The following is a 25,665-nucleotide window of genomic DNA, read 5'->3' as shown; positions in this document are numbered from 1 at the left end:
GATATTTGAAAAGTACATTTTAAGTAATAATCAAAGATCACATAGATAAAAGACCAGTGCCGAGCATACCCGAAAAATATGCATGGATTTCCCCTCATTCTGAAATTGGAATATCCTGTTTTCTCGTTTATCAGACATTTTTAGACATATATTTCATTTAATTTCACCAAAACAAAAAACTTTACTACCGCTTTAAGACAAAACAAAATTCTAGCTGTGGCCATAGTCCTAACCACTATGAATTTTAACTCCTAGAATCAAAAGATTTACTGCGCGATATCTAATTAAATTCAAGCTAAAATAAACTACATAGGGACCAACTACATGGGGTAGCTCATCCGAACTCAAAGAGTGGGTCAAAAGGAAAAGGACTGAATGGACTTGACTGAAAAAACCCGCGAGAGAGAGAGAGAGAGAGAGAGAGAGAGAGAGAGAGAGAGAGAGAGAGAGAGAGAGAGAGAGAGAGAGGTGGGGAGGGGGAGGATAATTTCTAGGGGGGCAGCAAAACTGCCAAACAGATTTTTACCTTAGTTCTAATTAATCTCCTTCTCTTCAAATATATTTGGAGGACAGTCAAGGCCCTTCGGCCTTCCCTTAAATAGTGCCTCCAAAGAGATTATTTTGAACTCGAGGCGACCCTTGTAACATGCCTGGAATAATGACCCATTCCCTTGCAAAAGATTTTTTGTTATATTTTTAGAAGAGGTATGTTGACAGATTGACACAGAGCGTGTACATGACCGATTACTTGTCACAAAACACAAGAGCAAGCTCGGCTCTATTTGAACCTGAGACAGGTTGGTATTGACTTGCAATAATTTAAAACAAACAACATTAATTACTTATTAATTCTGGTTCTTGTCAATAACTGAAACAAAAAAGAACAGTGAATTTTGTTTTACAGATTTCTTCATGGCACGACAGAAAACGACTATACTCCAAACAAATTCTTTGCACGACCTTTACCTAGAAAACTGAAAATAAGGGGGGAAGTTATGAAAAATTATTTTCCTGACTTTTCTCTTTTCTTTTTTTTTGTATATTTTTTTTTTTTATCCCAGCTCCTCTGGTGCTAATTTCTTTTCATTGTATAGCCAATATTTTTCTCTGCAATGGTCAAACTCGTAAAGACATAACTAGCGAAGCATCAAACGGTAAAAAGAAAGTGAAAATGAATCGAGTAGAAAGCAGCTTAAACTTTATAGATGCAGCTTACATTTCACAGATGCAGCTAACAGCTTTCAGCTTTAAAGATGAAGAAAGCAGCTTATATTTTACATATGTAGCTTAAATTAAACAGATGCAGCTTATATTTTGCAGCTTTACAGATGAAAAAAACAGCTTAAATCTTACATTCAAAAGTTCTTGCCTTAAAAAAGTTACCAAAGGACACTTAAAACTACTACTCCAAAAGCTAAATTATAGCGTATTTGGGGATGGAAGAGGAGGGAGAAGAAGGGGACTGCGAATTAGTTCTCCCAATGGAAAATCATCACCGTACGGCCCTGTGCTTGTTTTTCAGTGTTGTAAACGGTCAACAACTCACCTTTAAGACAGATTGAATAAGTCCTTGTTTGTCTTTATGAACTTCCAAATATTTCACAAATGGACTTTCAGTTTTGGGCTTATTTTCTATGTCTGCAACCGCATTGGATACCTTGACCTTCGTTGCTTCTAGGAAAGCCAGCATTGATCGTAACTGCAAAAGACAAATAGATAAAAATAAATATTTTCCATTAAAAACTCATACAGTCACTGGTAACACAGAAAATCCTATCGAAGTTTCTATCCGTCAAATTAGGGCCTTCAAACCCATGCCTCCTCCAGATGCTAGTATTGGTTCATTTGACTCACCTATTTCCTGGGTTTCAAAAATAACACCAACCACCCCCCCCCCCCGGAAGTATATATATATATATATATATATATATATATATATATATATATATATATATATATATATATATATATATATATATATATACATAAAATGCCATTTTGATCCCACCTTTATACACCTCCCTAAACTCCAATGGCAATAAACGGGAAAAGCACTTGGCAAAATTAGATAGTTTGACAATGTTAAATTGGCTAGATTGAACCCCTCTCGGGCCATTTGTCAAATCTCAAACATCGTTCGTACAAATAAAATTTGAATTATTTTCGTCGGCAGGATTTTTCATAGAGCCGGAGTATAATTCGCCTTTGAATTTTTAATTTTTCAAATAGTCAAAAAATTCACTAATTGATTAAAACTATTTCGGAAATTTTTTTTTTTCTTTACGTTTCAAGTTTTTCCCCTCAGGAAAAACTCTCAGGGCTTATTCGAGCAACTTGGAACGTTGAATATTCAGAATACCCCGATGTTGGAATCCCATCCAGATTCCACCCTTCTCTAAGCCTTATTTCCCGTTCAACGCTGTCTCCATATATGAAAAAAACAAATATGAAATATATCCAAATACAGATAAATTTGGCATCCCCCTTTCCATCCTTTAAGGATTCATACTTACTTTGTACCTCCCCATCTCGGATATGCTTATCCAGTTTGGCACCCTGGCATCTCTAAGGAGGAGTCATATAAAATTGAATATATTAAAAAAGAACCCAACAAATTATTTCCAAGGCACCTTCTAAAAACAGATAGATTAAAACACTTGACTATATTGGTCGTGTCTTTGTTTCTTTAAAAATGCAACGAAAAACTCTAACACGGAACACATTTTCCCTAATCTCATCCAGATTCCACCCTTCTCTAGGCCTTCTCTCCCATTAAACGCTGTATCCATATATGAAAAAAACACTGTCACCTTGATTATAGAAAAATTGAACATCCCACTTTTTTTTCTTTTATTATTTGGCGTGATCCAGTATTTGCACTATTTATTATCCGACTTGATCCACTTTTACACTGAATTCTTCATTTATTGACAAAAACTCACTTCTTGATAAACCTAGCAATAAGTAAGACTCCAGAATAAGTAAGACTTCTAGCGAAAACAGAAATTGAAAGTCAATACAAAAAGAGAAAAGAACCCTAGTCACAGGGTTTTCTCGGCTATTTCAACAAGCGAAACTACAAATTTTTACTTGCTATTATTAATCAGATATAAAGATCCAGAAGTCTACTTACATGTTTCAGCTTATCTGTTATTTCCTGTCGCGATTCGTCTGTTCCAAACTTAGGATTTTCTTGTAAGGCTTTCTGAAATTTTTCAACACCAATTTTAGCTCCTTTTTCTCGCTCAATATCCTCGCAGATGAGATTTAAACATTTCTCCAGCGTCTGAAAGAATTTGATGAGCTGATAGAAGGTTTGCTCTAAACTGAGTTGGTGTTGGATTAAAAATTAAATTAAGATTTTGATGCTTTTTAAACTCTTGGTTTGGCATATAAGTTTCCGAAAGTGGCACAGGATTAGCTTCATGACTTCGCAAGACGTCAGGCAAACCGTGGATACAACTCGAGCGAGAGAAGAGCCTACAACTCTTCACAGATTTCCCAAATAATGTTTGGTAAGGCATGATAATCTAACTGCCCGCTGATAAAACCTCCACTTAAATGTGCGCAAAATTTATTTAACTTTTTAAGTTAATATTAGTAAGGGAAATGAAATGCAATACTCATAGAAGGGCATAAGCTATGATATAGCCAATCCACAAGTCAAAGATCTTTGCTTGATGACAACATGTATCATAAATAGGCCATTTGAGAGCTGGGGACATTGGACCTCTAGTGATTTGCAAAGCAATTTTGGGAGACTTTTGGGAGGGGTTACTTTTCCACTTGTCTTGAGGATTTCATGTAATAGTATATGCCTTAGCATATACTAAAATAGATGAAACCTCTCTCTTTCTCTCCTTTTATTTTAGTCTGCTCTTTGTACTTCTGTGTCTGTTTCAAATCACAAATTACTGATAATTAATTAACAGTGCCGGACAGCATTTATTTTTATTCATTGTATAAATGCAGATAACTTCAGCCCACAACGTGCTCCCAATAAGTCAAAGGTTTTTTTTCCGTAATTTTGAAATAGAATCTTAGCAAACAATTGATTATTATCAACAATTATTAGATTTTTGAAACCTATTTGAGAAATTTCATGCGTAGACTGCCATCTATTTTAGCTTGTACACAGCAAATCAAAGAGAGCACTTTGGCAGTTCGATAAAGATTCAAATAAATTTGAAAATGCAATAAAGTAGGTTGATCCGCTCAAACGTCAGCTATACAACAACAACAGTGCATTTGAGGCGTCAAATAATTTTGGTGCTAAGGCGGGCGTCAACTAATGTTAAGAATATTCTCGATCTGCTATGTAAGTGTGACAATGACGATTTGGATATTCCTTGCTACGTTATTTGTGTACCAAGGGACTACTGAAGTCCCTTATGTACCAGCGGTAACATATTCTAGACTAGCTGTGAAAGTAAATAGCTGCAAACAGATGTTTAAAGCTATATCTTCTAAAATGGTGTCTTGCGAAACCCATTTCCCATCCCTTCCGTCTCGCAACAATGAAAATCATGCCACTGTGATTATCTCCAAGGTTCCGCCTGATTTGAGCAATCCTACGAAACGCAGACAAGCTCTGGAACAAGTTTGCGGCCATAAATAGATTCTGTCGGTTAAAACTGTTGTTGACAAAATGATTGCGTCCATTGACAAAACCGCTGCACCGGAGTTTTGTGTCCTGGCCCAGTCTTTCCAACCCTCCTCAATCGTGAAAATGAAAGCTAAAAAGTACTATGGTTTAGTTAAAGGCATTGAAAGTGATTTTGAACTCACTTTTTTTAAGGAGGCCCTGGGATCATTGATGCTACTCGTCTTGGCAACACGGATTCTGTAAAGCTCTGTTATAAAAAAAAAAAAAAATACAGACCTTAAAGTGAAAGACAAACGAGGAGGGTTGATTTCCTACCTACCATCAGTTACCACCTATTAGGTTGAATGTCAAGCTCCAGAGAAAATTTTTGTAATTTGGTCCAAAAATTCAAAAATTGTGAAAATACATTAAAAACTTTGAAATAACAGACATTAAAGTGAGAGGTTATTGGGGTCTTGACTCCTCACTTCTTGCCATTTACAACAAGTTATGCAAGTATTTTGTACATTCAGAATTTCATAAGTTATTCTTACCTTTTTTCTTCTGTCTCGATTCATAACATTCGACACATGCTCGGCGTAAAAATCAGGCAAAAGTTGTTCCGATACGTTTGATCCAGCACTCCGAAGGGATACAACGGTTTGCAGGTCAGAATCGATGCTACAGCACGCTATCGGAATATTTAATCTGTCAGCAATCTGTAAAAAAAAAAAAAATTATAGATAATTACCGAAGCTGAGCCAATAAACACGACAGAAGTCACACCACAACACTGCTATCCTCTGCCAAAACCTAGTATCTAAAATAAATTGCTAAGAGCCACAATATTTATTCATTATTATTATTGAAAGTTATTTGTAGATGTTTCTCATGTTTTTTTTTGTATTATTGAATTCTATTGCTATAAATATTTTTTCTTTATTATTATTAAAGTGAGTTAAAGCCATGAAAACCTATACTAAGGCCTAGACTAATCCATACTAAATCTGTCTTTCTCTACTAATCCATTCTATACTAAGCATCGGCACTGTTTCTGTTTTCTGTTTCTGTTTCTGTTTTTTCTTACCTGTTTCTGTTTCTGTTTTTACAAAAAACAGAACTGAAAACAGAAACAGGCTACCTGTTTTTATTTGACCTGTTTCTGTTTCTGTTCTGTTTTTTTTTCGTCTGTTTTTTTCCGTTTCTGTTTTTTTTTTATCTGTTTTCTGTTTTTTTCTGTTTTTTTTTTTGAATGCCGCGCTATCTAGCGGGTATGATACCGGAATCGTCCTTTGTCAACAAGAAGAGTAATTTCTTTGATATTCAGGTGAAATCATAGCGACATCGAAACTAGAAGCTCGATTTCCATTCGTCTAATTTTGTATGCTGGAGCAAGCATCCTAAAGGTAAAAATTATGAATAGTTAAATTAGACCAGCCATGCTAGTCCATTTGAACTTTTGTATGCATGAGGGTTCTAGACTTATTGATATCAGTCAGCTCATTCCAGATACAGCTCAAGCCCATTTAACCTCTTCCTTTTTTTTTTCTTTTTTGTACTATGCTGTAACTCAGACTTATTTTATCCCTAGTACCACACAATTGGACATGCAGAATTCAAATATCACATTGATTTTTTTTTTCAATTTTTTTTTTAAAGAATCATCACAACATTGCCGATAACTACATTGTATGCAAAAATTAGTCCTTCCTTCGTCTAATTTTGTGCGTTGGAGCAAGTATCCTAAAAGTAAAAATTATGAACAGTTAAACTAGACTAGCCATGCTAGTCTATTTGAACTTTTGTAGGCGTGAGGGTTCCATGCCTATTGTTATCAGTCAGCTCATTCCAGATACAGCACAAGCCCATTTAACTTCTTCCTTTTTTTTCTTTTTTGTACTATGCTGTAACTCAGACTTATTTTATCCCTAGTACCACACAGTTCGACATGCAGAATTCAAATATCACATTGATTTTTTTTTTCATTTTTTTTTTCAAAAGAATCATCACAACATTATCGATAACTACATTGTATGCAAAAATTAGTCACCCTGACTGGGTGTATCAGTATTCTTGTAGGACAAATGCCTGTCTGTAATTAAAAAAAAAAAAAACTGATTCAAATGACTTTCAGGTACTACTGCAAAACTGTCATGGATATTTCCTCTGATGAAGAGGTAGAAGTTTTACCTAAAATCATAAGGAAAAAGCCAGTTTGGGCTAATTATGGTGTGAAAGACAAATGCAGCATCACCTGCAAGGTTTGCAAAAAGACTATCAAGGCTAGTGGAGGCTCTTATTAGTTTGGGCTAATTATGGTGTGAAAGACAAATGCAGCATCACCTGCAAGGTTTGCAAAAAGACTATCAAGGCTAGTGGAGGCTCTTCAACTAATTTTGTCAATCACCTGGAAAATGTTCATAAGATTAAGGTGAAAGTACAGTCATCTGCCTCTACTGTACCAGCACGGCAGGACATGGATAATGTTGCCAATGGCCCAGAAGCTGTTGTTTGTCGTACAGTACAGGGTTCATTGCCAGGATGTGGGATAGCTGAAGAACAGCCAAAAAACCAAAAGAGTAATTTTTCTTTCTCTAGAAAATGAACTAGAGATATCTGTTCTCTGATGTTGCGCAACCGCTCAAGTCAACTTAAATTGACAAAACAGTGTGTAAGAAAAGTACTTGCAGACAAGTTACCACTTTCCATTTTTGACGTGCAAGCCATGTGTTGACTGATACACTCCTTGACAGGTGGTATTTTGCCTCCATCGGGTCGTACCATAAAAAGGCATGTGTTTCAAGCAAAGAAAAAGAAACTATTGAAACTGAAATTGGATATGAATCAGGCACGAAAGGTATCTCTAACATTTGACTGCTGGTCATATACAGGGGGAGGATACTTGGCAGTGACAGTACATTACCCCAAGCTAGTCAGTGGAAAATGGGTAGTTCACAGTTGCATCTTGCACTTTAAGCGTCTCAAGGTTCGGCATACAGCAGCAAATATACTTGCAGCAATCATAGTAGCCATGAAGAAATTTGAACTTGAAGACAAATTGTTCTGTGTTGTAACTGATTCTGGCTCGAGCGTCGTAAAAGCTTGTCAAATTGGTGGAATTGAACGTTCATCTTGCTTTGGCCACTGCCTCCACCTCAGTGTCACCAATGGCCTCAAATTTTGGGGAGAAATGAATTTGACGTAGAGCAAACACCGGAATGTGATTCAGATGATGAAGGTGAACCCGAACAAGGGACTAGTAGAGAGCAATGTTCCTCAGAGATTGATCTGACAGAAGATGACCTTCCTGATATCATAGATTCAGACATTGTTGACACTGCTTCAGATGTATATTACTTGGAAGAGTACGACTCCGACACAGAAACTGAATGGGATGAATGGGCCACTGGTGCAAATGATTTTACTGAAATTGAAGACTCAGTCTCACTCAATGGTGCACTCAAAAAGTTGCGTCGGACACTCAAGCTGCTAAAAAAGTCAAATATTCAACACGACCTCTTTGAAGGGCTTTGCAAAGAAATAGGACTAAGTGGTCACATCCCTCATGATATGAAAGTGCGTTGGAATAGCACTTACGTGATGATTAGTTCCATGTTACACAGAAAATCTGCTCTACAGAAATTTTATGATGTAAATGTTCGCAATGCGAAAATTAGAAAACTTGAACTTACTGAGCAAGACTTGCCACTTTTAGAATGTGCAACAAGTTGTTTGAGCCCTTTTGAAGAGGCCACCGAACTGGCTAGTGGGTCCACTTACACTACTTCAAGCAAAGCATACATGGTGATCAAGGGATTGGTGAGCTTCTGTGAAGCGAGATCGAAGAGGCTGCTTGAGAATCGCCTGAAGGATCAGCTGCTTATGCAGTTAAAAAAGTATTTTGTGCAAAATCCTAGATTCAAGTTGGAGCTCTACCAGCGTCCAGCTTATCTTGATCCTTGTACATATGAAGGAATGACTTTAGAAGAAAGAGCGGCAGCAAGACAGTCCCTCATATGTTTACTTAGCCCACCAAAAGGTCGTCCCACCTAAAGGTCGTAAGTACCAGTAGCCTATAAAGAGTGGGGGCTAGAGATTTTTTGACAACCGTGGTATATAAGTCTGCTATTCTTATTGAATGTAGAAAAATCTTATTAATGTCAAGCAAGTTCGAGAAAACGAAAGAAATGTGAAAATTTTCGTCCCCGGCTTAGGCAGGGTTTAGGGAACGAAAATTTTTGTTTCTTTGCCTTACTGTTGGCTCTTACAGAAAAGCTTTCTGAATTCTATGGTTGGAGAAGTTAAGGGAAACTTGAAAATAAAACTATATGTCATTAATGTAAGAGGTCTTGCTATTTTTCCCTCTCCCCTCTCCATTCCGTTGTCCTTCTTCCTCTTGTTTTTAGCCTAATTAAGGTGATGCTTTTCTGCAAGGTAACGGATCAGTTCGACTTCTGGAGTCAGAATCGATTTTTTTTTCGACAATCTTTTATAATATATGAGTGACAAAGAATTTGAGAATAAATGCAATTCGGCCGTTAGGCCTAAGAATTTTTGGTTAAATTGCACCCGATTGGACGCATTTTATGACAAGTTTTGCCAAATTTCGCCCCCCCCCCTAAAAATACGCTAGTGTGTTGAATTACACGAAGTTGCTCATCTTTTGTATGTAACTAAAAGGATTTAACAAGAAGATGTTTTCTTTCCTATTAGAAATAGAAGAAGTAAGGAAAAAACAGGAAAAACAGCTGTTAAAACAGCTGTTTTTTTGAAAAAACAGCTGTTTTCTGTTTTTTCGAAAAACAGAACAGATTACAGAAACAGGTCACCTGTTTTTGTTTGACCTGTTTCTGTTTCTGTTCTGTTTTTTTTTCTAACTGTTTTTTTCTGTTTCTGTTTTTCTCAAAAACAGAAACAGTGCCGATGCATATTCTATACTAAAATTAATGCTAAAAGCCTTTTTTTTAATGTATCTTATTTGTAAATGTTTTTTTTTATTTTCTACTTAAAATTTTGTACCATTAAAGTGAGTAGAACCCACAAAAATCTATACCAAGATCTATACCAAATCTGTCTGTCCATACTAATCTGTTCTGTAATAAAATCAATGCTAAGAGCCATCAACTTTCATTTTTTTTTTCTATTATTGAATTTTATTTGTAAAATATTTTTTATCTTAAATCATTTATTAAAGTGAGAAAAAGCCATGAAAAAGCTATGCTATAGCTTTTTCGTGGTAACGAAATGTAAGTAAGGAGTGACCCTGGCTCTATAGTAACTGAAACTAAAAAACAGAATTTTGATATCAATAGATACACCAATAGAATCTGATTTTAATGTGGATTTCCAATATATAAGATTCATCAAGTTTAATCTTATACATCAAAAGTTACGAACCAGAGAAAAATTTGCCTTATTTTCGAAAAAAAGTAGCAACACCCCCTAAAAGTCACAGAATCTTAATGAAAATCACACCATCAGATTCAGCGTATCGGAGAACCCTATCATGGAGGTTTCAAGCTGCTATACAAAAAAAGTGGAATTTCGCAGTTTTTGCCAGAAGAAAGATCAGGGATGCGTGCTTTTTTTTTTTTTTCTTCCCAGGGTTAATCATATCGACCTAGTTGTCCTAGAATATCGCGAGAGGACTCATTCGAACGGAAATTAATAGTTCTAGCGCCCTTTTTCAATGACAAAAAAACTGAAGGGCAACTAGGCACCCTCCCACGCTCATTTTTTCTCAAAGTCAACCGATTAAAAATTGGAGAAATGAACAATTAAATGGATGAAATGAACAATTAAAAAGTTGATTATACATTTTGCAGCGAATTAACTTTATATTAAAATAACTGATTTTTTTGGACACCCAAACAAGCGCTTTACAGACACCATGCTAGCAGTATATATAATGGTAAATCTGGTATCTGGAGGAAAAATCTGGTATATGCTAGAGGGAAAAAATTGTCCTAATCATCACCCTGTCATACCTGTACAAGTTTTTGACTCAAATTTTTGACAACAGACAAATATTGTGATGCTATATCCCTCATTTGAGTCAATCGCTCTTCTTCCATGGCATGGAAGCATCTACTACCCCTATTAGTAGCAGCTTCCCAATCTAACCTGAAAAATAAAACAGTGTGAATAAATAATTGTAATACATAATAAGTAATAAATATATGAGGTGTCTATTCCTTCTTTCACTCCCTTACAGGCTATTTGATTTCAAAAAAAATACAAAAGAATTAACAACCCCAAACATTTCTATTTATACTCTTAGAAGAAACATGACTTGACTCTTCCGTTAGAACTTTCCTATTTCAGCAGCGGATAAACTGATATTTTAGATGTATTTTTGATATATTTTTATTTTTTCTTGAATTTTTTTTTCACAGAAATGTTATTTAGATACCTTTATGTTAATATATATTTTAGGTATATTTATATTTTTGAAAATATATATTTAAAGGTATTTTTAAAAAATATTAGGCATATTTCTTTAGATTTTTTTAATATTTTTATGTTTTAATTTCTTTATTTTTATATTTTGTATTCTTATTTCGGATATATATTTTAGTAATTTATATATTAATATATACCTAGGTTTATATATTTTTTAGATAAATTTTGAATATATTAGATATACTTAATTAGATATGTTTTAATACTTTGTATTTAAAATTTTTATTTTATATTCTTATTCCAGGTATATTTTCATATTTTTAAGATATTACAATTCAAAATATTTAGGGGACAAGATTATGATGGAGCCTCATCTATGAGTGGCCAGTTTCAAGGCTGCGCTCTTGTAGTCCGTGAAAGCTTTCCCCATGGAGTTTATGCTCACTGTGCAAGTCACTTCTTAAACTTAGCCCTGTGTCATTCGTACAAAATACCTGTTATAAGAAATTATCTTGGAACTTTGAAAGAAGTCATTAATTGCTTTAGAACTTTTCATAAATGCTCTGCAATTTTCAAACAAATTGTTCAAGAAAACAATCCTATCACAGGGACAAAAATAACAAGATTGAGGAAAATTTTGCGAGACTAGATGGGTAGAGAATTCTCCTATTGAGAGATGCACTGTTGTTGCAGCTATGGGTACAGTCAGTAAAGTATTTAGTCTGTCACAAAATTTGTCAAAATCTTAGCAATCAGAAACTATAGATCTTGTGTACTTTCTCAGATATGCTGACAATCCTAAGAGCAAAAAAGGTGAAATAATAAATTATTTTTATTTACTTTACCGCTTAAAACATAATGCTTTCTCAAATAAGAAACGGTTTTCTAGAATTAGTACAATGTCTTTCTATTGATTAATTTCTGTTTTCTAGTATATTATTGTAAAAAAATTTTTACAATAATGTTTGAATATTTTCCTACATATTTTTATATTTCGAAAAATATAAGATTTTCTCTTAAGATTTTTCATCAATACCTTCTTTCAAAATACAGATCTTGTGACTTACGAATAGTGCTTGGCATATGAAATGATCTTTGCTATACTCCTTACTCCCAAAAACAACAGAAACTTCAAATAGAGAGGGTTCTCAGATGTTTTCTTGATGAAACTACCAAAAGTACATTTTTGGAGTAAGTTTTTTCCCTAGCTATTTTATTAAAAAAGATCATTTCATTTGAAAAAACAATAATTATTTAGCCCAAAAAAAAGTGTCCCGGCCAAATTGATTCAAGTTTTTTCTTGAACCAGTCTTGGAGGGATTTTCTCTTGTGTGTAGTGCTCCTAATTGGGGGAGAGAGGGGATCTGTCCCTCCAAAATTTCAAAATAATTTTTTTTTGCAGTTTATTGCCATTAAAATGGCCGTTGGTATTTTCATTGAAATAAGCGAAACCCCCCCCCCCGCTTAGATCTTAAGAGCAACGTTAGAGACATGAGAAAGAGGAGTAAAGCTACGTTTCCTCTACTTTTTATTGAGCCAACTGAACTGGGTCAAGAAATCAGCATTAGAGCGCCCAGGTGAGCTCTAAAACAAACGTATAGGGATAACTACGCAACAGTGTCAGAGGATCCTGCTTCCTGTTTATCCCATTTATGTACTTTTTTTCGGCAGCTACATCAGCGATTCCTTAGTCAACAAAAAATTGCTGACTTACCTCTGTGGCGGAGAATGCAGATACAGTCGGGAAACGTGGCACCAAAATATTTCACGACGTGCTTAAAAAAATTTGATAAGAACATTTCCCAAATTACATTAATTTTGAAGATTGGTGCAACGATTCCCGTCATTTCGGCCACGTGCGAGCAATCTTTTTCTAACCTGAGAATTCTACCCTGAGGAGTGCCTCAGGTCGAGAAAGGCTTAATGGATTGGCCTTATCCATACACAGGGATGTCCCAGTCAATGCAGAAGACGTTTTTGATAAACTAGCCCACAACAACAAAAAAGGCCGCTTGATTTATTTTATAATTACATATTTGTTTACAGTGTTGTCTCAATAAAGAATTTACCTTATATTCTAAAAGCTTTATTTATCCTTTTTAACCAGTACTATAATCCCTGAGTCAATTTATCTTTACCCTCCCCCCCCCCCAATTTATCACTGGGTTGGCCCCTGTGCATCCATAATGTTAATATTTAACTGAGAAGAGGTTTCGAAGCACATATATCCACTACTCCTCCCTCAAAATGACACTGACCTTTAATGACCTTATTTTATGGTTTTGTCTTGTTTTTGTTTATTGACACTGAAATTCAAATTTGGCCCTTTGGGGGCTGCAATAGTAATTGCTTGAAATAAATGTCATATCTTAGCAATAAATATCTCCTTAACAGCCATCTAGAGCAGTGGTTCTCAACCGATTTTGGACCATGCCCGACCAAGGCATTTTTTAAATCCTCATGCCCCCCGGTGCTGCTCAAACTTTGTAATTCATCCTCTAGACATATTTTATGCTACTGAAAAATTATTCTTTGTATGCGACACCTTTAATATAATGCATAGTATCATTGCAATGCTGTCATTTATCAATTTAGCTGTTTAAATGCATCTGAGTGTGACGTCATTTACATTTTTTTTCTTTTTCAAAATTAAGACTCTAGAACATTGTCAGCCGACCTAGGTCGACTGAGGATACTCTATCAGGGATCTAGAAGTTTTTTCTCTTCCTTGATTGGAATTTCTTTCCATTTTCGCAATGTAGCATTTTCTTCTTTTTTTTTTCTTCTTCTTCTTTTTTTGGCAATGTTGAATGCTAAATTTATTCATTGTAACAAAAACTCTTTACACTTACCTAGCACATTCAGCACTGACACAATAGGTATAATATTTTACATCTGCTTTACGCAATGTTTCTTCACTTTTTCGTCGGTTCAGCTCAAGCTATAAAAAATCACAATACTAAAATATTTTACAATACATAATTCATATATTCTACAATATATATATATATATATATATATATATATATATATATATATATATATATATATATATATATATATATATATATATATATATATATATATATATATATATATATATATATATATATATATATATATATATATATATATATATATATATATATAATATAAATATTCTGCAATACATAATATTCTACATCTGCTTTCTGGAATGCTTCTTCGCTTTTCCGTTGCTTCAGCCCAAGCCATAAAAAATCACAATACTAAAATGACGACACCCAAAATTGAGAAAAAAGTTGAAGTTTGAATAGACAATTGGATAGACATCGCAGTATATTGACTACCACACTGCAAAGGGAAGTGTCGGATATGATAACTCACCATGCTTAATATTTGTTAAAATGGTTGCAAAGCCCCCCTATTAAATTCTGTATCTTCAATCGATTAGCTAAAACTGTTTTCTTTGTTCCTTAATTATCACAAAATTTACTCAAAGAATTAGAAGTTAGTTTTGTTCAAAATATTTTTCTTCCCCCCAAAAAAACTAGTTTATAGGGTGGTATGGAACATTATTTGTTAAAATTATTTTTATAACTCACCCTATTAAATTCAGTACGTTCTATCAATTTGTTCAATCTGGCTTTTATCTACATTTTATTGCAAGAATTATAATTTCATGTTTTCCAAAATGCATTCATTTCCTTTTTTCAAATGCTGAAATAGTTAGAACCTGAAGCCTTTAGTAAAGACGTTTATCTTCTATCTAGAAGGCTAGGTAAGCCTTCACTGTACACGTAGGTGTTCGTTAGTAAGAATTGAAAAATCCAAAATAATTTCTTGAGCTTTCCATTTCTTAAAAAGCGGTCAAATTTTTTTTATTAAAAGTTATTAGGAGACAATTGTATATTAGGAGACAATTGGAAAAATAAACTAATTGTGCAGTAACACATACATTTTAGATTATTTATTTCCCAAAAATCAAAACACGCGTAAAAAAGGCCCTGGATAATTCCCCCAGCATCTCCATATGACAAATTTGGCAAAGAGAATGTAAAACAACTAAAAAGAGTTTCCTATAGCAGGGTCCAATCGCCTTAGTGTAAAATTTGCCCTGAAATATTCACCCCTCTCCCCCAGAAATTTTCTTCATCATGGAAGATTCTCCCTATAGAAATCAACCTTAAGCACAGCCCACCCTCCCAAAAAGTCTACAAAATGTCTGCATACTTCCGAATTATAAAAACTATACGTAAACAAAGGGGAAATTACATAGCTTACAGGTCTCTCCCCACGAACTTTGGGGGGTCACCCAGGACATAATTATTTGATCTTTCAACTATATTGAACAAAATGGCTATCTCAAAATTTTGATCGAATATCTTTGGGGAAAAATAGGAGTTAAAGGGGGCCCAGTTGCCCTCCAAACGTGTTGGTCACTTAAAAAGAGCACTAGAACTTATATTTTCTTATCGAATCCACCCTCTTTCGATCTTTTAGAGCCATTATTTGGATACAATCACCCCTGGAAAAAAAATTCTCAAGAACCAGCATGGCTTTCATTACGCCTGTTCACCTCTCTTAATTCAAATTTCAAATGGAACTTTTTGATAATGCATTGAATAGCCCCTTGCAAAAATTAAAAAACAATAATTTGAACTAGTTTATTCTTAAGCTTCATTTATTGCAATATTTGTATTCATTTCCTCTGGTTATATCCTCAAAGTCTTCAGAGACGACACATATGAAGCAACTTCCAGTAACCTGTCACGCATAGTAGGCAACAGGTGCCTACAATAAAAGTGCGTCTTGACAGCCTAGATTTTTCGTCTACAATTTCCAAGGAGTATGAGAAACTGGCAAGACCCGGGTATTCGGCAATTTAACATGGGAAGATAAAAAAAAAACAGCAGCACTTTTACTATAGTGTATGGCGAAGTAGAAATTTTAAAAGAATTAGCAATTTGCTCTTGAGAATAGTATCAATCAGGGCCGTCTTCGGTATTTTTGTTCAGGGGAGGGGGTTACAAGAAGATATTCAAGAGGGAGGGGGGGACACAAAAATGATCAGTGACTATCAAGGTCTCTGTGCCCAAAAAAAATACTTGCATGCATTTTTGTTACTTGTGTGCGAGCCAGACAAAAAATCAGGGAGGGAGGGGGGTTGTCAAACTGGGTATCCCGCCTGGATTTGGCCACATTACCAATTAACTATTCTCAAAAAGAATAGATGAGATTATCAATCTAGAATTTAATATAATTAAAGCTAAAATTCCTCTGTAGGTAATAAATTTATGAATTTTTTTTTGTCTTCAAGAACTATTTGAACTCGAATACAGTCTGCACAAAGTCGACTTAGGTGAACCTGAGAAAATCTTGGAAGGTAAGTGGACTAGCTAACTTTGATTTGAGACTGGTTTCAGTATTTCGGGTTCTTTACCCTTCCCTATAAGTACCTGAAAAGACAAGCCAGCAGCAGTTTTGGGTATTGATCTATTTAACCTCCCAGGACCTGAGGTCAAACCGGACTTGCCATTCATATGAACCTTTATGCGTAGATTATAAAAGTCATATAATTACAACTTTTTCCGATGGCACCTCCCTTCCCCCTGTTTTTGCTTTATATATTTAGCGCATTTGACATTAAAGCCAAACCGACTAAAAGACCTGATATGTCTAGAAACTTTGATTTTGATTTATGGTAAAGTTGCAGATCGGGTACTTTTTGCTATGTACTCAAGTAATTGAGCAGTTGGTACTCAAGTAGTTAAGTTAAAAATGAGGCGTTCAGGAATGAATTTAGACACAAAATGTATCGTCGGAATGTGTTTAAATAAATAAGAAATACAGATTAAGTTAAAATTTTAGACATCCAGTTTACATCTCAGGGGCTTTACGGGACTTAATTGGCACGGGGAGAATTTTAATAGGATCGATATTTAATGCTTGTAGAAGCGTATCCAGGTTCTAAACAAAAATCTTCCAAATTTGCTTATATGCATTTTTTTTTACTTTTTTACGAGTCGGACAAAATTCAGGGAACGGGAGGGGGGTGTCAAATCAGGTGCCCCCTGGATATGGCCTTGTTATAGTGTGTAATAATTTGCTTAGCATTGATAGTCAGCTATGACATGACCAGGACAGTGTTCCAGATTTCTGGGCTAGTTATTGTCTGCGTTCTTTGTTTTATCACAATCAAGGAGTCGGTTGATGGTAAACTAAAAGATTTGGCATTAGGCAATCACAATTTTGCGGTTGTGCCTGTTGCACGACTTATCAGGTGTTAAATTAGTAATTCATAAAGAAAGTGTTCGTGAAAAGTTGGTTGCATTTAATGACGGAATTAAGTGCATGCGCACTACAGCTTTATGCACTAATGCAAGTCGACATATTAAACAGCATGGCAAAAATGGTTAAGAATAAACAGATCAATGTATTATATTTTCTATAAAAAAATTTCTCAATTTTCATATTGCTTACCAAGCAAAAATTTTAATATTGCTCCAGAGAACATGATGAGGCCAGCACCTTGTGAGTGGAGGGGGTGTAACATTGCATATGCGTGTACTATTCAGAGTAATAAAATGTCATTCGCCTTCCACCCTAGCACGGAGGTATGAAATGTGTTGCTAATTCACATAAATGTAGGGGGGCGGGGATTTATGTTTTTCTAAATGAAGATACAACTAATTTATTTTTCAAAAGCTAGGGGAAATTTTTGTTTTTTCACTTTTTCCAATGAAGATACCTAAAAGGTCGTCATGCAAGAGTTGGGAGACCCCACTACACCTCCCCCCAAATTAAACCTCCAGATACGAACGAAGCCTTAGCTGCGACCAAGAACTACAAAATTATTAAACAATTATATATATACATTACTAGAAAAGCCCATGGGAGGATTGGCATATAAAAATTGAAAATATCCAAATCTGAAAATAATTTTGATATCAACTATCCAATATAAAGTAAATCTCTCCTTATAAAGTAAGCTATAATTATCTGGGGGGCTAAATGGAGAGGAAGAAATAGAAAAAATTAAGTATTTATAACTTACGAGTGGGTGATCGGATCTTAATGAATTTTGATATTTAGAAAGACATTGTGACTCGAGCTCTTATTTTAAATCCTGACCGGCATTAAGCCGCTTATTTTCCTTTTAAAATCAATCTATTGATCCATAGAATTTTGTTAGAGCTCATACCATATGATCTCTTGGCTCTTAGCTCTTCTCGCCTCGTCACAAGTGCCATATGAGCTCTTAGCTCTTGTTTGTTTTTAGAATTTAGCCAAAGAAACATCTGTTCGTTCGTCGGGTTTGATTGCGTAAGGAAAAATCAAACGCGATTGATTGGTCTTTTGAGCTTCAAAAGCATCAATCGAAATTGGGGCTACCAGAAAGAATAAAAAGCAAAGTCAACTTTGCCACAAAACAACATTGAACGGTCATCAAAATAGTCTCAGTTCTAAAAATACTTCATGTTATCATGCACCACTTCATGTTCTGTTGGCAAAAATAGTTTTGAACCAATGACGTAGATATGAAAGCGGAGATAGGATTAAGGGAGTAGAACGTAACGATCTTTAGCTACATTTTAGCAGCAGTTTTCTTTGAGATATGACAGCTCTGTCTAACAATAGCTGACTGCTATCGGAGTTTTAGGTGTAGAATGCCGTTTTATACATTGGACCTTCAACTTTCCTTTTAGCCTCTATCTTTCAAATATATGTAATTATTTTCATAGATATATACGTTACTAGGTAGGCCAACTATAAATTTAGAACAGTTTTTTAGTATTAAAAAAAAAAATGCAATTTTGAGTAAATGCTTTTTTTGTAGTGGTTGGGCGACTAAGCATAAGAATCCTTCAGCGGTGAGATAAAGCCTGAAAACTGATGGACATGTACCTTGGACTAAAATTCAAAAATTTGACGGTAGAGAAGAAAATTCAACGGCCATAACGTTGTATAACGTTACAAATTATAAATAAATTTACTTTTCTCCCGTTGTCATACCTTGACCGTTTCCTTTTCCGATAAAGTTCTCAACCTTCCGTGCTTGGAATCGCCAAACTCAACGTCTTTCATTTTTTCATTGTCTCTGGCACACATATAACACAGTTTTTTAGCTTTAGCCTGGGCTGCACGCCATTCTGCCAATGACCTCGCTGTTTTGTCAACAGTGACTTCAACCGCCTTTCTGGTTCTATACTGAGTCTCTATGACATGTCGAAATGGCTTGACTAGATCTTCTGACAGGGAAAGTGCCAACGTCCTGGAAAAATTAAATTGAGTAAACTGAAGAAAGTGGGTAGTGACTGTCAGGGAATTTAGGCATAAGTAAGAAGTTCCCAAGACGTGAGATGGGGCGATCATCCAGATTGAGAAGACGTGGGTTGAGAGAAGGAATAATTATTCTCTAACAAAAGACAGTTTTACACTTGCTTTCGAGGATTTTTCTACGATGTAATGAGTTTTCTAGGGAGAACGGGGTGTCGCTAATCTTAGTGGTATGGATAGGGAACTCAGAGCCGAGATTGAGGAGCCAACTTTAAGGGCGTACAGTAATTGGCAAACATGATGGCTTGAAGGCAAACAGATACAATCTAAAACGAAGAGCTACCACTGACGAATTTGGGGTCACAACTTTAATCGGCAACTTGAGAAAGAACGCCAAAACGGCTAAGAGGAAATTGGTTCTTAGCCACACTTACCATTCAAAGTGGGTATTTATCAACCACTTAATTTTTTCTCGAAAACAAAATATTTAACACATGCTACAAAAAGACATTAAACAAAGCTTAGAGCAAAAATGTAGAGTTTTAATGTTGTAATACTCACTAATTCTCATAAATTTGGTTATTTGCCTACATTTTTCCCAATTTGATGATAATTGTGCAGAAGTTAGTTCATTAAACACGCTACTTAACCATATTCACAAAAATTAAATGCGAAAATGAATACAAAATTAATTTTCAACCGGTCCAGTTGTTAATTCGCTTTTTAGATTTAAATTTAAAATTTAAATTTACTCTAGGACAGCATTTTACTTCAAAGACAGAAGAGCTCACCTGGAACGAAAAAATTAATTTTTGTTAGCTTTCATCACACCTGGAACATCCTTTCAGAGTGCCAGGTTTTTTCTCGCCTTCTTCCAAAAGGGGACCACAAGAATCTTGGAATCCAATATATTTTTCTTTGAACATGCATATTCTAAATTACTTGTATTATCTTTGACAGAAAATTTAAATGCGAAAACAAATTCAAGCTAATAAGAGGATGACCATAATCATGATCAACTAATCGTGACTCAAAGAAGAATAAAAGAAAAACAATTGATTATTATTTTGGAGAATGTCAACTTTAAGAAAGGATTTCTTTTTTTAAATGAAAATAAAGTGACACATTAAAACTTAAAACTAACATCAATTGTCTTGTAGGCTATCTGGTACCTTCTGCTCTTTAAACTGAAGCTTAGCGTATGTTTTATTTAGAGCAAAATCGATATGTTATAAGGTTATGTTACTTGATATATATATGTTACTTAAGTTCTATATGTTATACTAAGTTCTATGTTACATATGTTCAACATGTTACTCAAGTGTAAATCACGATGGTTCCAGGAGGAACCAACCCACTTCATAAATAAGATAATTTGTGTTCATTTCAAATTTTAACATTGTTCTTCACTTTACGGTAAAATAATAGACTGTTTTAACTAATGAAAACTTGTTCTTTTTATTTAGTTTCTGTCGTTTCCAATATCTCCTAGATAAAAAGGGCTGTCCTAGATAAAAGTGGAGGGCATCCTCCTCCCAGCTACCATTAATGTCATTTCTTGACATTAAAGTTCAACATTTGCATATTAATTATTCAAAAGTGATAATAACCCGTGAAAAAAGGACATTCTCTTTGATTTTTTTCCAGTGGGGGGGAGGGGGTAGGGGTAGCCTATGCGATGGCCAAATAAACTTTCCTGTTATAGTTCTTAGGGTCATCGCAAAATACTGTTCCTAGGGGGTTGCCTCCCCAAACCTTTCATCTCTCTGCAGGTAAGCATACAAAAAGTCTCTTGTTTCACATTCAACGAAGTTCTGCAATAACAGAGGAGCTGTTATCCATCAGAAGAAGTACGTACGAAGGAAGGGGTGCTCTCTCCTCCCACTTAAATTCCAAAGTTTTCTTCTGGGCACTAACTCGTCGTTCAAATTGTCAAATATTTTTGTTATTGTTATTATTATTGCCCCCAAAAAAAGTTCTGTATATGTGCCGCATCAGCATCCGATAGTAGGAGCTTTATCCGAACATATTCTTCCATATTGAGAGAGTTTAGGGGGGCATTAACCCAAGACCTCGATACAGAAGATTTGGACCTAATTACACTTTTTGAAGCTCCAGTCACCTTTCCTTAAAAAAAAACAAAAAACATTTATCTCCCCCAAATGGTCGGTCTGCAATTATGTAAGACAGTATGACCTCTAATGTTACTGTCTATATGTTCTGTAACTACAGTTCATAATATGCGGGTTGCACCAAAGGGCTTGTGGTAATAAATTATAAATTAAGAGCAACCCGTGTCAACAGTAATTAAAATTAAAAAAAAATATAGTTTCGATTTTTTTTTTAAGACTAAACAATCAAAGAATATACTTTTTATGGTTATTATAGACATTTGAAACACATTAGGTTTAAATTTATCGCAAAAATTTATTAGCATAAACAATGGATAATTGAAAAAAAGGGTATAAAATACACCCAAGGGGCGGAGGACTTCAACAAAATCAAAGCAGCAAACTAAACATGCCCAAAAATTTCATATCAGTTTAAATGGGACAACAAGAATTTCACCGAGAACGTAGGTCACTGACTATAATCTTTTCTGATCCCTTTTTTCGACAGGGGTAAACGTATTGGAACACTATTGTTAACTGTAATGAGAGGGCTTATTCGAGCGGAAAGTCAAAGCTCTATTTCCCTCTCTTAAGAAATAAGAAATCTTGCTATGGAGAAGCCCCGCTTTCATTTCTCGTAGGTAATCTTGCTAAATCATTGGTCGAATTAAAATGGAAACGGGATTATTAGAACAAGATATGAAGTTCTACCGTCATTTCTAAGTTACATAGAATTCATGCCACATCAATTGGGCCGTTTCTGACGTTGTATGGCTAAAAGAAATAACTTTCGATCAAAGAAGACAATAATACTATTGCTTGAAAATTCTGAGACAGCCAATCGAACTCGAAATATTGAAAATCTGCTTGTATAGCCTTCCGGTTTCAGATACCAGAACATCAGAGTGCGGGCAGAGTGCACTCGTCCCTAAGGATACACGTGGTCTGTAAAATATAAACGATCATTTAGGCAATCATTTTACGTTTCCTTTGAAGAAGCAGATCAACTTGAGACTTCATTTGAGGGGTTGCCAACTTCCAGCCACCCGATGTACATTTTGGTACGCAATGTGTGCCGCAATGCCGCACAAAATGCTTGGTACACTCCCCAAAACGTTTGAAACTGTTCCTCCAGGCTTGGCACGCGCCACCTAGTGTACATGATTTCTGACAGTGGACAAACCCTCAACCTCATTAAATTATTAAGGAAAAAAAGGAAATAACTAAACTTAAAGTACACTGCTCTGTGACAAAACGCACGTTTTAAGCATCAACTATTAGGTGGAGTGAAAGACTATTAGTGGGTCTTTCCACGAAAGGTGGGGAGGGGTGCCTGAAATCGTCTTTAAAAAGGCCCATCCTAAGATTCTCCTGAAAACACGAAAACTGTCAAAAGTTTTTGACATTCTAGAACCTCCCTTTTGGAAATCTTTAAAGGGTCAAATTTTTTAAGGGGTGGCTACCGTTCTCAAGGCATCCTAATGAAAAAACAACCTAAGCTTAAACGTAAACAGTGGTATGAGGGTGGTATACCTCCCGCACATGCAAATTTGAGATCAGACTGATAATTATTTAGACACGAAAGAATCTGTTTTTATCCGGATTCTACATGAGCAGCATTCATTAATTTTAAATTTACCCATCAAAATTATTACCATAAACCAAAATTTGTGCAATTTTAGAAGAAAAGGGGTTAAAAATTCATGAAAGTCAATTTGAAAGTATGAGCGATTTTCATGAGAATATGTTAGAACACTAGAAAAGGGCTTCAAGTTGCTATATACAAACACAAAATTTGGCATTTTTTCCAAAAAAAGATGGTCACAGATGTTTTATACACACACATATATATATACATATATATATATATATATATATATATATATATATATATATATATATATATATATATATATATATATATATATATATATATATATATATATATATATATATATATATATATATATATATATATATATATATATATATATATATATATATATATATATATATATATATATATTTATATATATATATATATATATATATATATATATATATATATATATATTTATATATATATATATATATATATATATATATATTATATATATATATATATATATATATATATATATATATATATATATATATATATATATATATCAAACAGTTCGTGGTAACGAACTGTAGTAAGGAGCGATCCGGCTCAATAGTAACCAAAACTCTAAAAAATTCAATTTTGATATCAATAGCTACGTCAAAAGAATCGCATTTTAATGCTGATTTTAAATATATAAGTTTCATCAAGTTTAGTCTCACCCATCAAAAGTTACGAGCCTAAAAATTAAATAGTAATAGTTGAAATAATTAAATTCAAATAACTAATAAGAGCTGAATAATTTCAATAATAAACTAAAAAATAATCAATAAACTATTAATTAATTAAGAAATTGAAACATTAATTGAAAATTCTGCCTGAAAATTTTGTGACAGACAGGGGGGGGGGGTCTAATCAACATTTTGCCCGGGCCCAGGAGAGGCCAAGACTGCCACTGATAACCGTTAAGGCCAAAGTGCAATAAGAGCCCTGTTCTTATGAATACTTCTGATTTCTTTTCTTTTTTCTTGTTTGAATTCTTGATTTCTTGCTCCAGCGTGTTTCCACTGACATAGCTAATCATTATCTAAAAGGTTTGTAGAAAACAAGAGAGAACAACAGCGAAAAGAGTTCGATTTTTTTTTCAGTGGAAATATTCTTACTTCAACCGTGTGAAGATTTAGCTCGGAATTTTGAGGTTTTTAACAAAAAAAATAATTACAACTTTCCTAAGAAAGACAATTAAAATGTCCAATTAGTCCTGTTCCAATTTGACATTAGTGCTGACTTAGCTAAGGTCAAATCGGAAAGACAGTTATTCCATCTTTGCAATAATTACTAGAAATTCCACCATCTACCCCATACATGTACATGCCAATATTAATATATTGATGTGTTTTCTTAACGCGAGTCAAGATAAATTAGCAGAGGCATTCCCCAAAAGGATGGTGCCTAAATCCAAATGAAAGACTTCTGATTTGGAGTAAATCTATAAATTATATACTGGAATAAAAGAAAATGTAGTATATCGAGTTTCAGGAATGAGTCTCAGTCAAAATTAGGGCTCGAAAAGATGTTATCCAGTACCCAACTCCACCCTTTAACTCTACCCGTCCGGGAACTGTCTTTTGACGAACTTAAAGTCAAATAACCTCTAAACGAGTTCAAAATATCAAACAGTTCGTGGTAACGAACTGTAATAAGGAGCGACCCGGCTCAATAATAACCAAAATTCTAAAAAATTGAATTTTGATATAAATAGCTACATCGAAAGAATCACATTTTAATGCTGATTTTAAATATATAAGTTTCATTAAGTTTAGTCTTACCCATCAAAAGTTAAGAACTTGAGAAAATTTGCCTTATTTAGGAAAATAGGGGGAAACACCCCTAAAAGTCGTAGGATCTTAACGAAAATGACACCATCAGATTCAGCGTATCAGAGAACCCTACTGTAGAAGTTTCAAGCTCCTATCTACAAAAACGTGGAATTTTGTGTTTTTTGCCAGAAGACAAATCACGGGTGCGTGTTTATTTGTTTGTTTGTTTTTTGTTGTTTTTTTTCTTTTCCCCAGGGGTCATCGTATCGACCAAATGGTCCTAGAATGTCGCAAGAGGGCTCATTCTAACGGAAATGAAAAGTTCTAGTGCCCTTTTTAAGTGACCAAAAAAAATTGGAGGGCATCTAGGCCCCCTCCCACGCTAATTTTTTTCCCAAAGTCAACGGATCAAAATTTTGAGATAGCCATTTTGTTCAGCATAGTCGAAAACCATAATAACTATGTCTTTGGGGATGACTTACTCCCCCACAATCCCTGGGGGAGGGGCTGCAAGTTACAAACTTTGACCAGTGTTTACATATAGTAATGGTTATTGGGAAGTGTACAGACGTTTTCAGGGGGATTTTATTTTGTTTGGGGGTGGGGCTGAGGAAAGGGGGCTATGTTTGAGGATCTTTCCTTGGAGGAATCTGTCATGGAGGAAGAAAAATTCAATGAAAAGGGCGCAGGATTCTCTAGCATTACTATAAGAAAACAATGAAAAATAAAAATTAAAACTTTTTTCAAATGAAAGGAAGAAGTAGCATTGAAACTTAAAACGAACAGAGATTATTACGCATATGAGGGGTTCTAAAAATACTTTAGCATAAAGAGCGAGGCATTTAGGAGGAGAAAAATACCTTGCTCTTTATGTTAAGGTATTTT

At 34.6% G+C, this 25,665-nt stretch overlaps 1 protein-coding gene across 1 annotated transcript in view; it reads right to left on the bottom strand.

Annotated features, from left to right (window-relative positions):
- LOC136042337 (nostrin-like) overlaps window positions 1–25,665 on the bottom strand; it is a 76,099-nt gene that overhangs the window by 21,417 nt on the left and 29,017 nt on the right. The window contains exons 4-9 of the mRNA XM_065727299.1: window positions 18,983–19,241; window positions 13,840–13,928; window positions 10,573–10,708; window positions 5,140–5,304; window positions 3,134–3,286; window positions 1,547–1,699 (exon numbers count right to left, since the gene is read on the bottom strand). Coding sequence (XP_065583371.1) covers window positions 1,547–1,699; window positions 3,134–3,286; window positions 5,140–5,304; window positions 10,573–10,708; window positions 13,840–13,928; window positions 18,983–19,241 — 955 coding nt within the window. The remainder of the gene's footprint in view (window positions 1–1,546; window positions 1,700–3,133; window positions 3,287–5,139; window positions 5,305–10,572; window positions 10,709–13,839; window positions 13,929–18,982; window positions 19,242–25,665) is intronic.

The sequence above is a fragment of the Artemia franciscana genome, unplaced genomic scaffold, assembly GCF_032884065.1.
Source record: "Artemia franciscana unplaced genomic scaffold, ASM3288406v1 Scaffold_1123, whole genome shotgun sequence".
Taxonomy (NCBI): Eukaryota; Metazoa; Arthropoda; class Branchiopoda; order Anostraca; family Artemiidae; genus Artemia; species Artemia franciscana.
The sequence above is the reverse complement of the archived record's forward strand: the minus strand, read 5'-3'. Positions and strand labels throughout refer to the sequence as shown.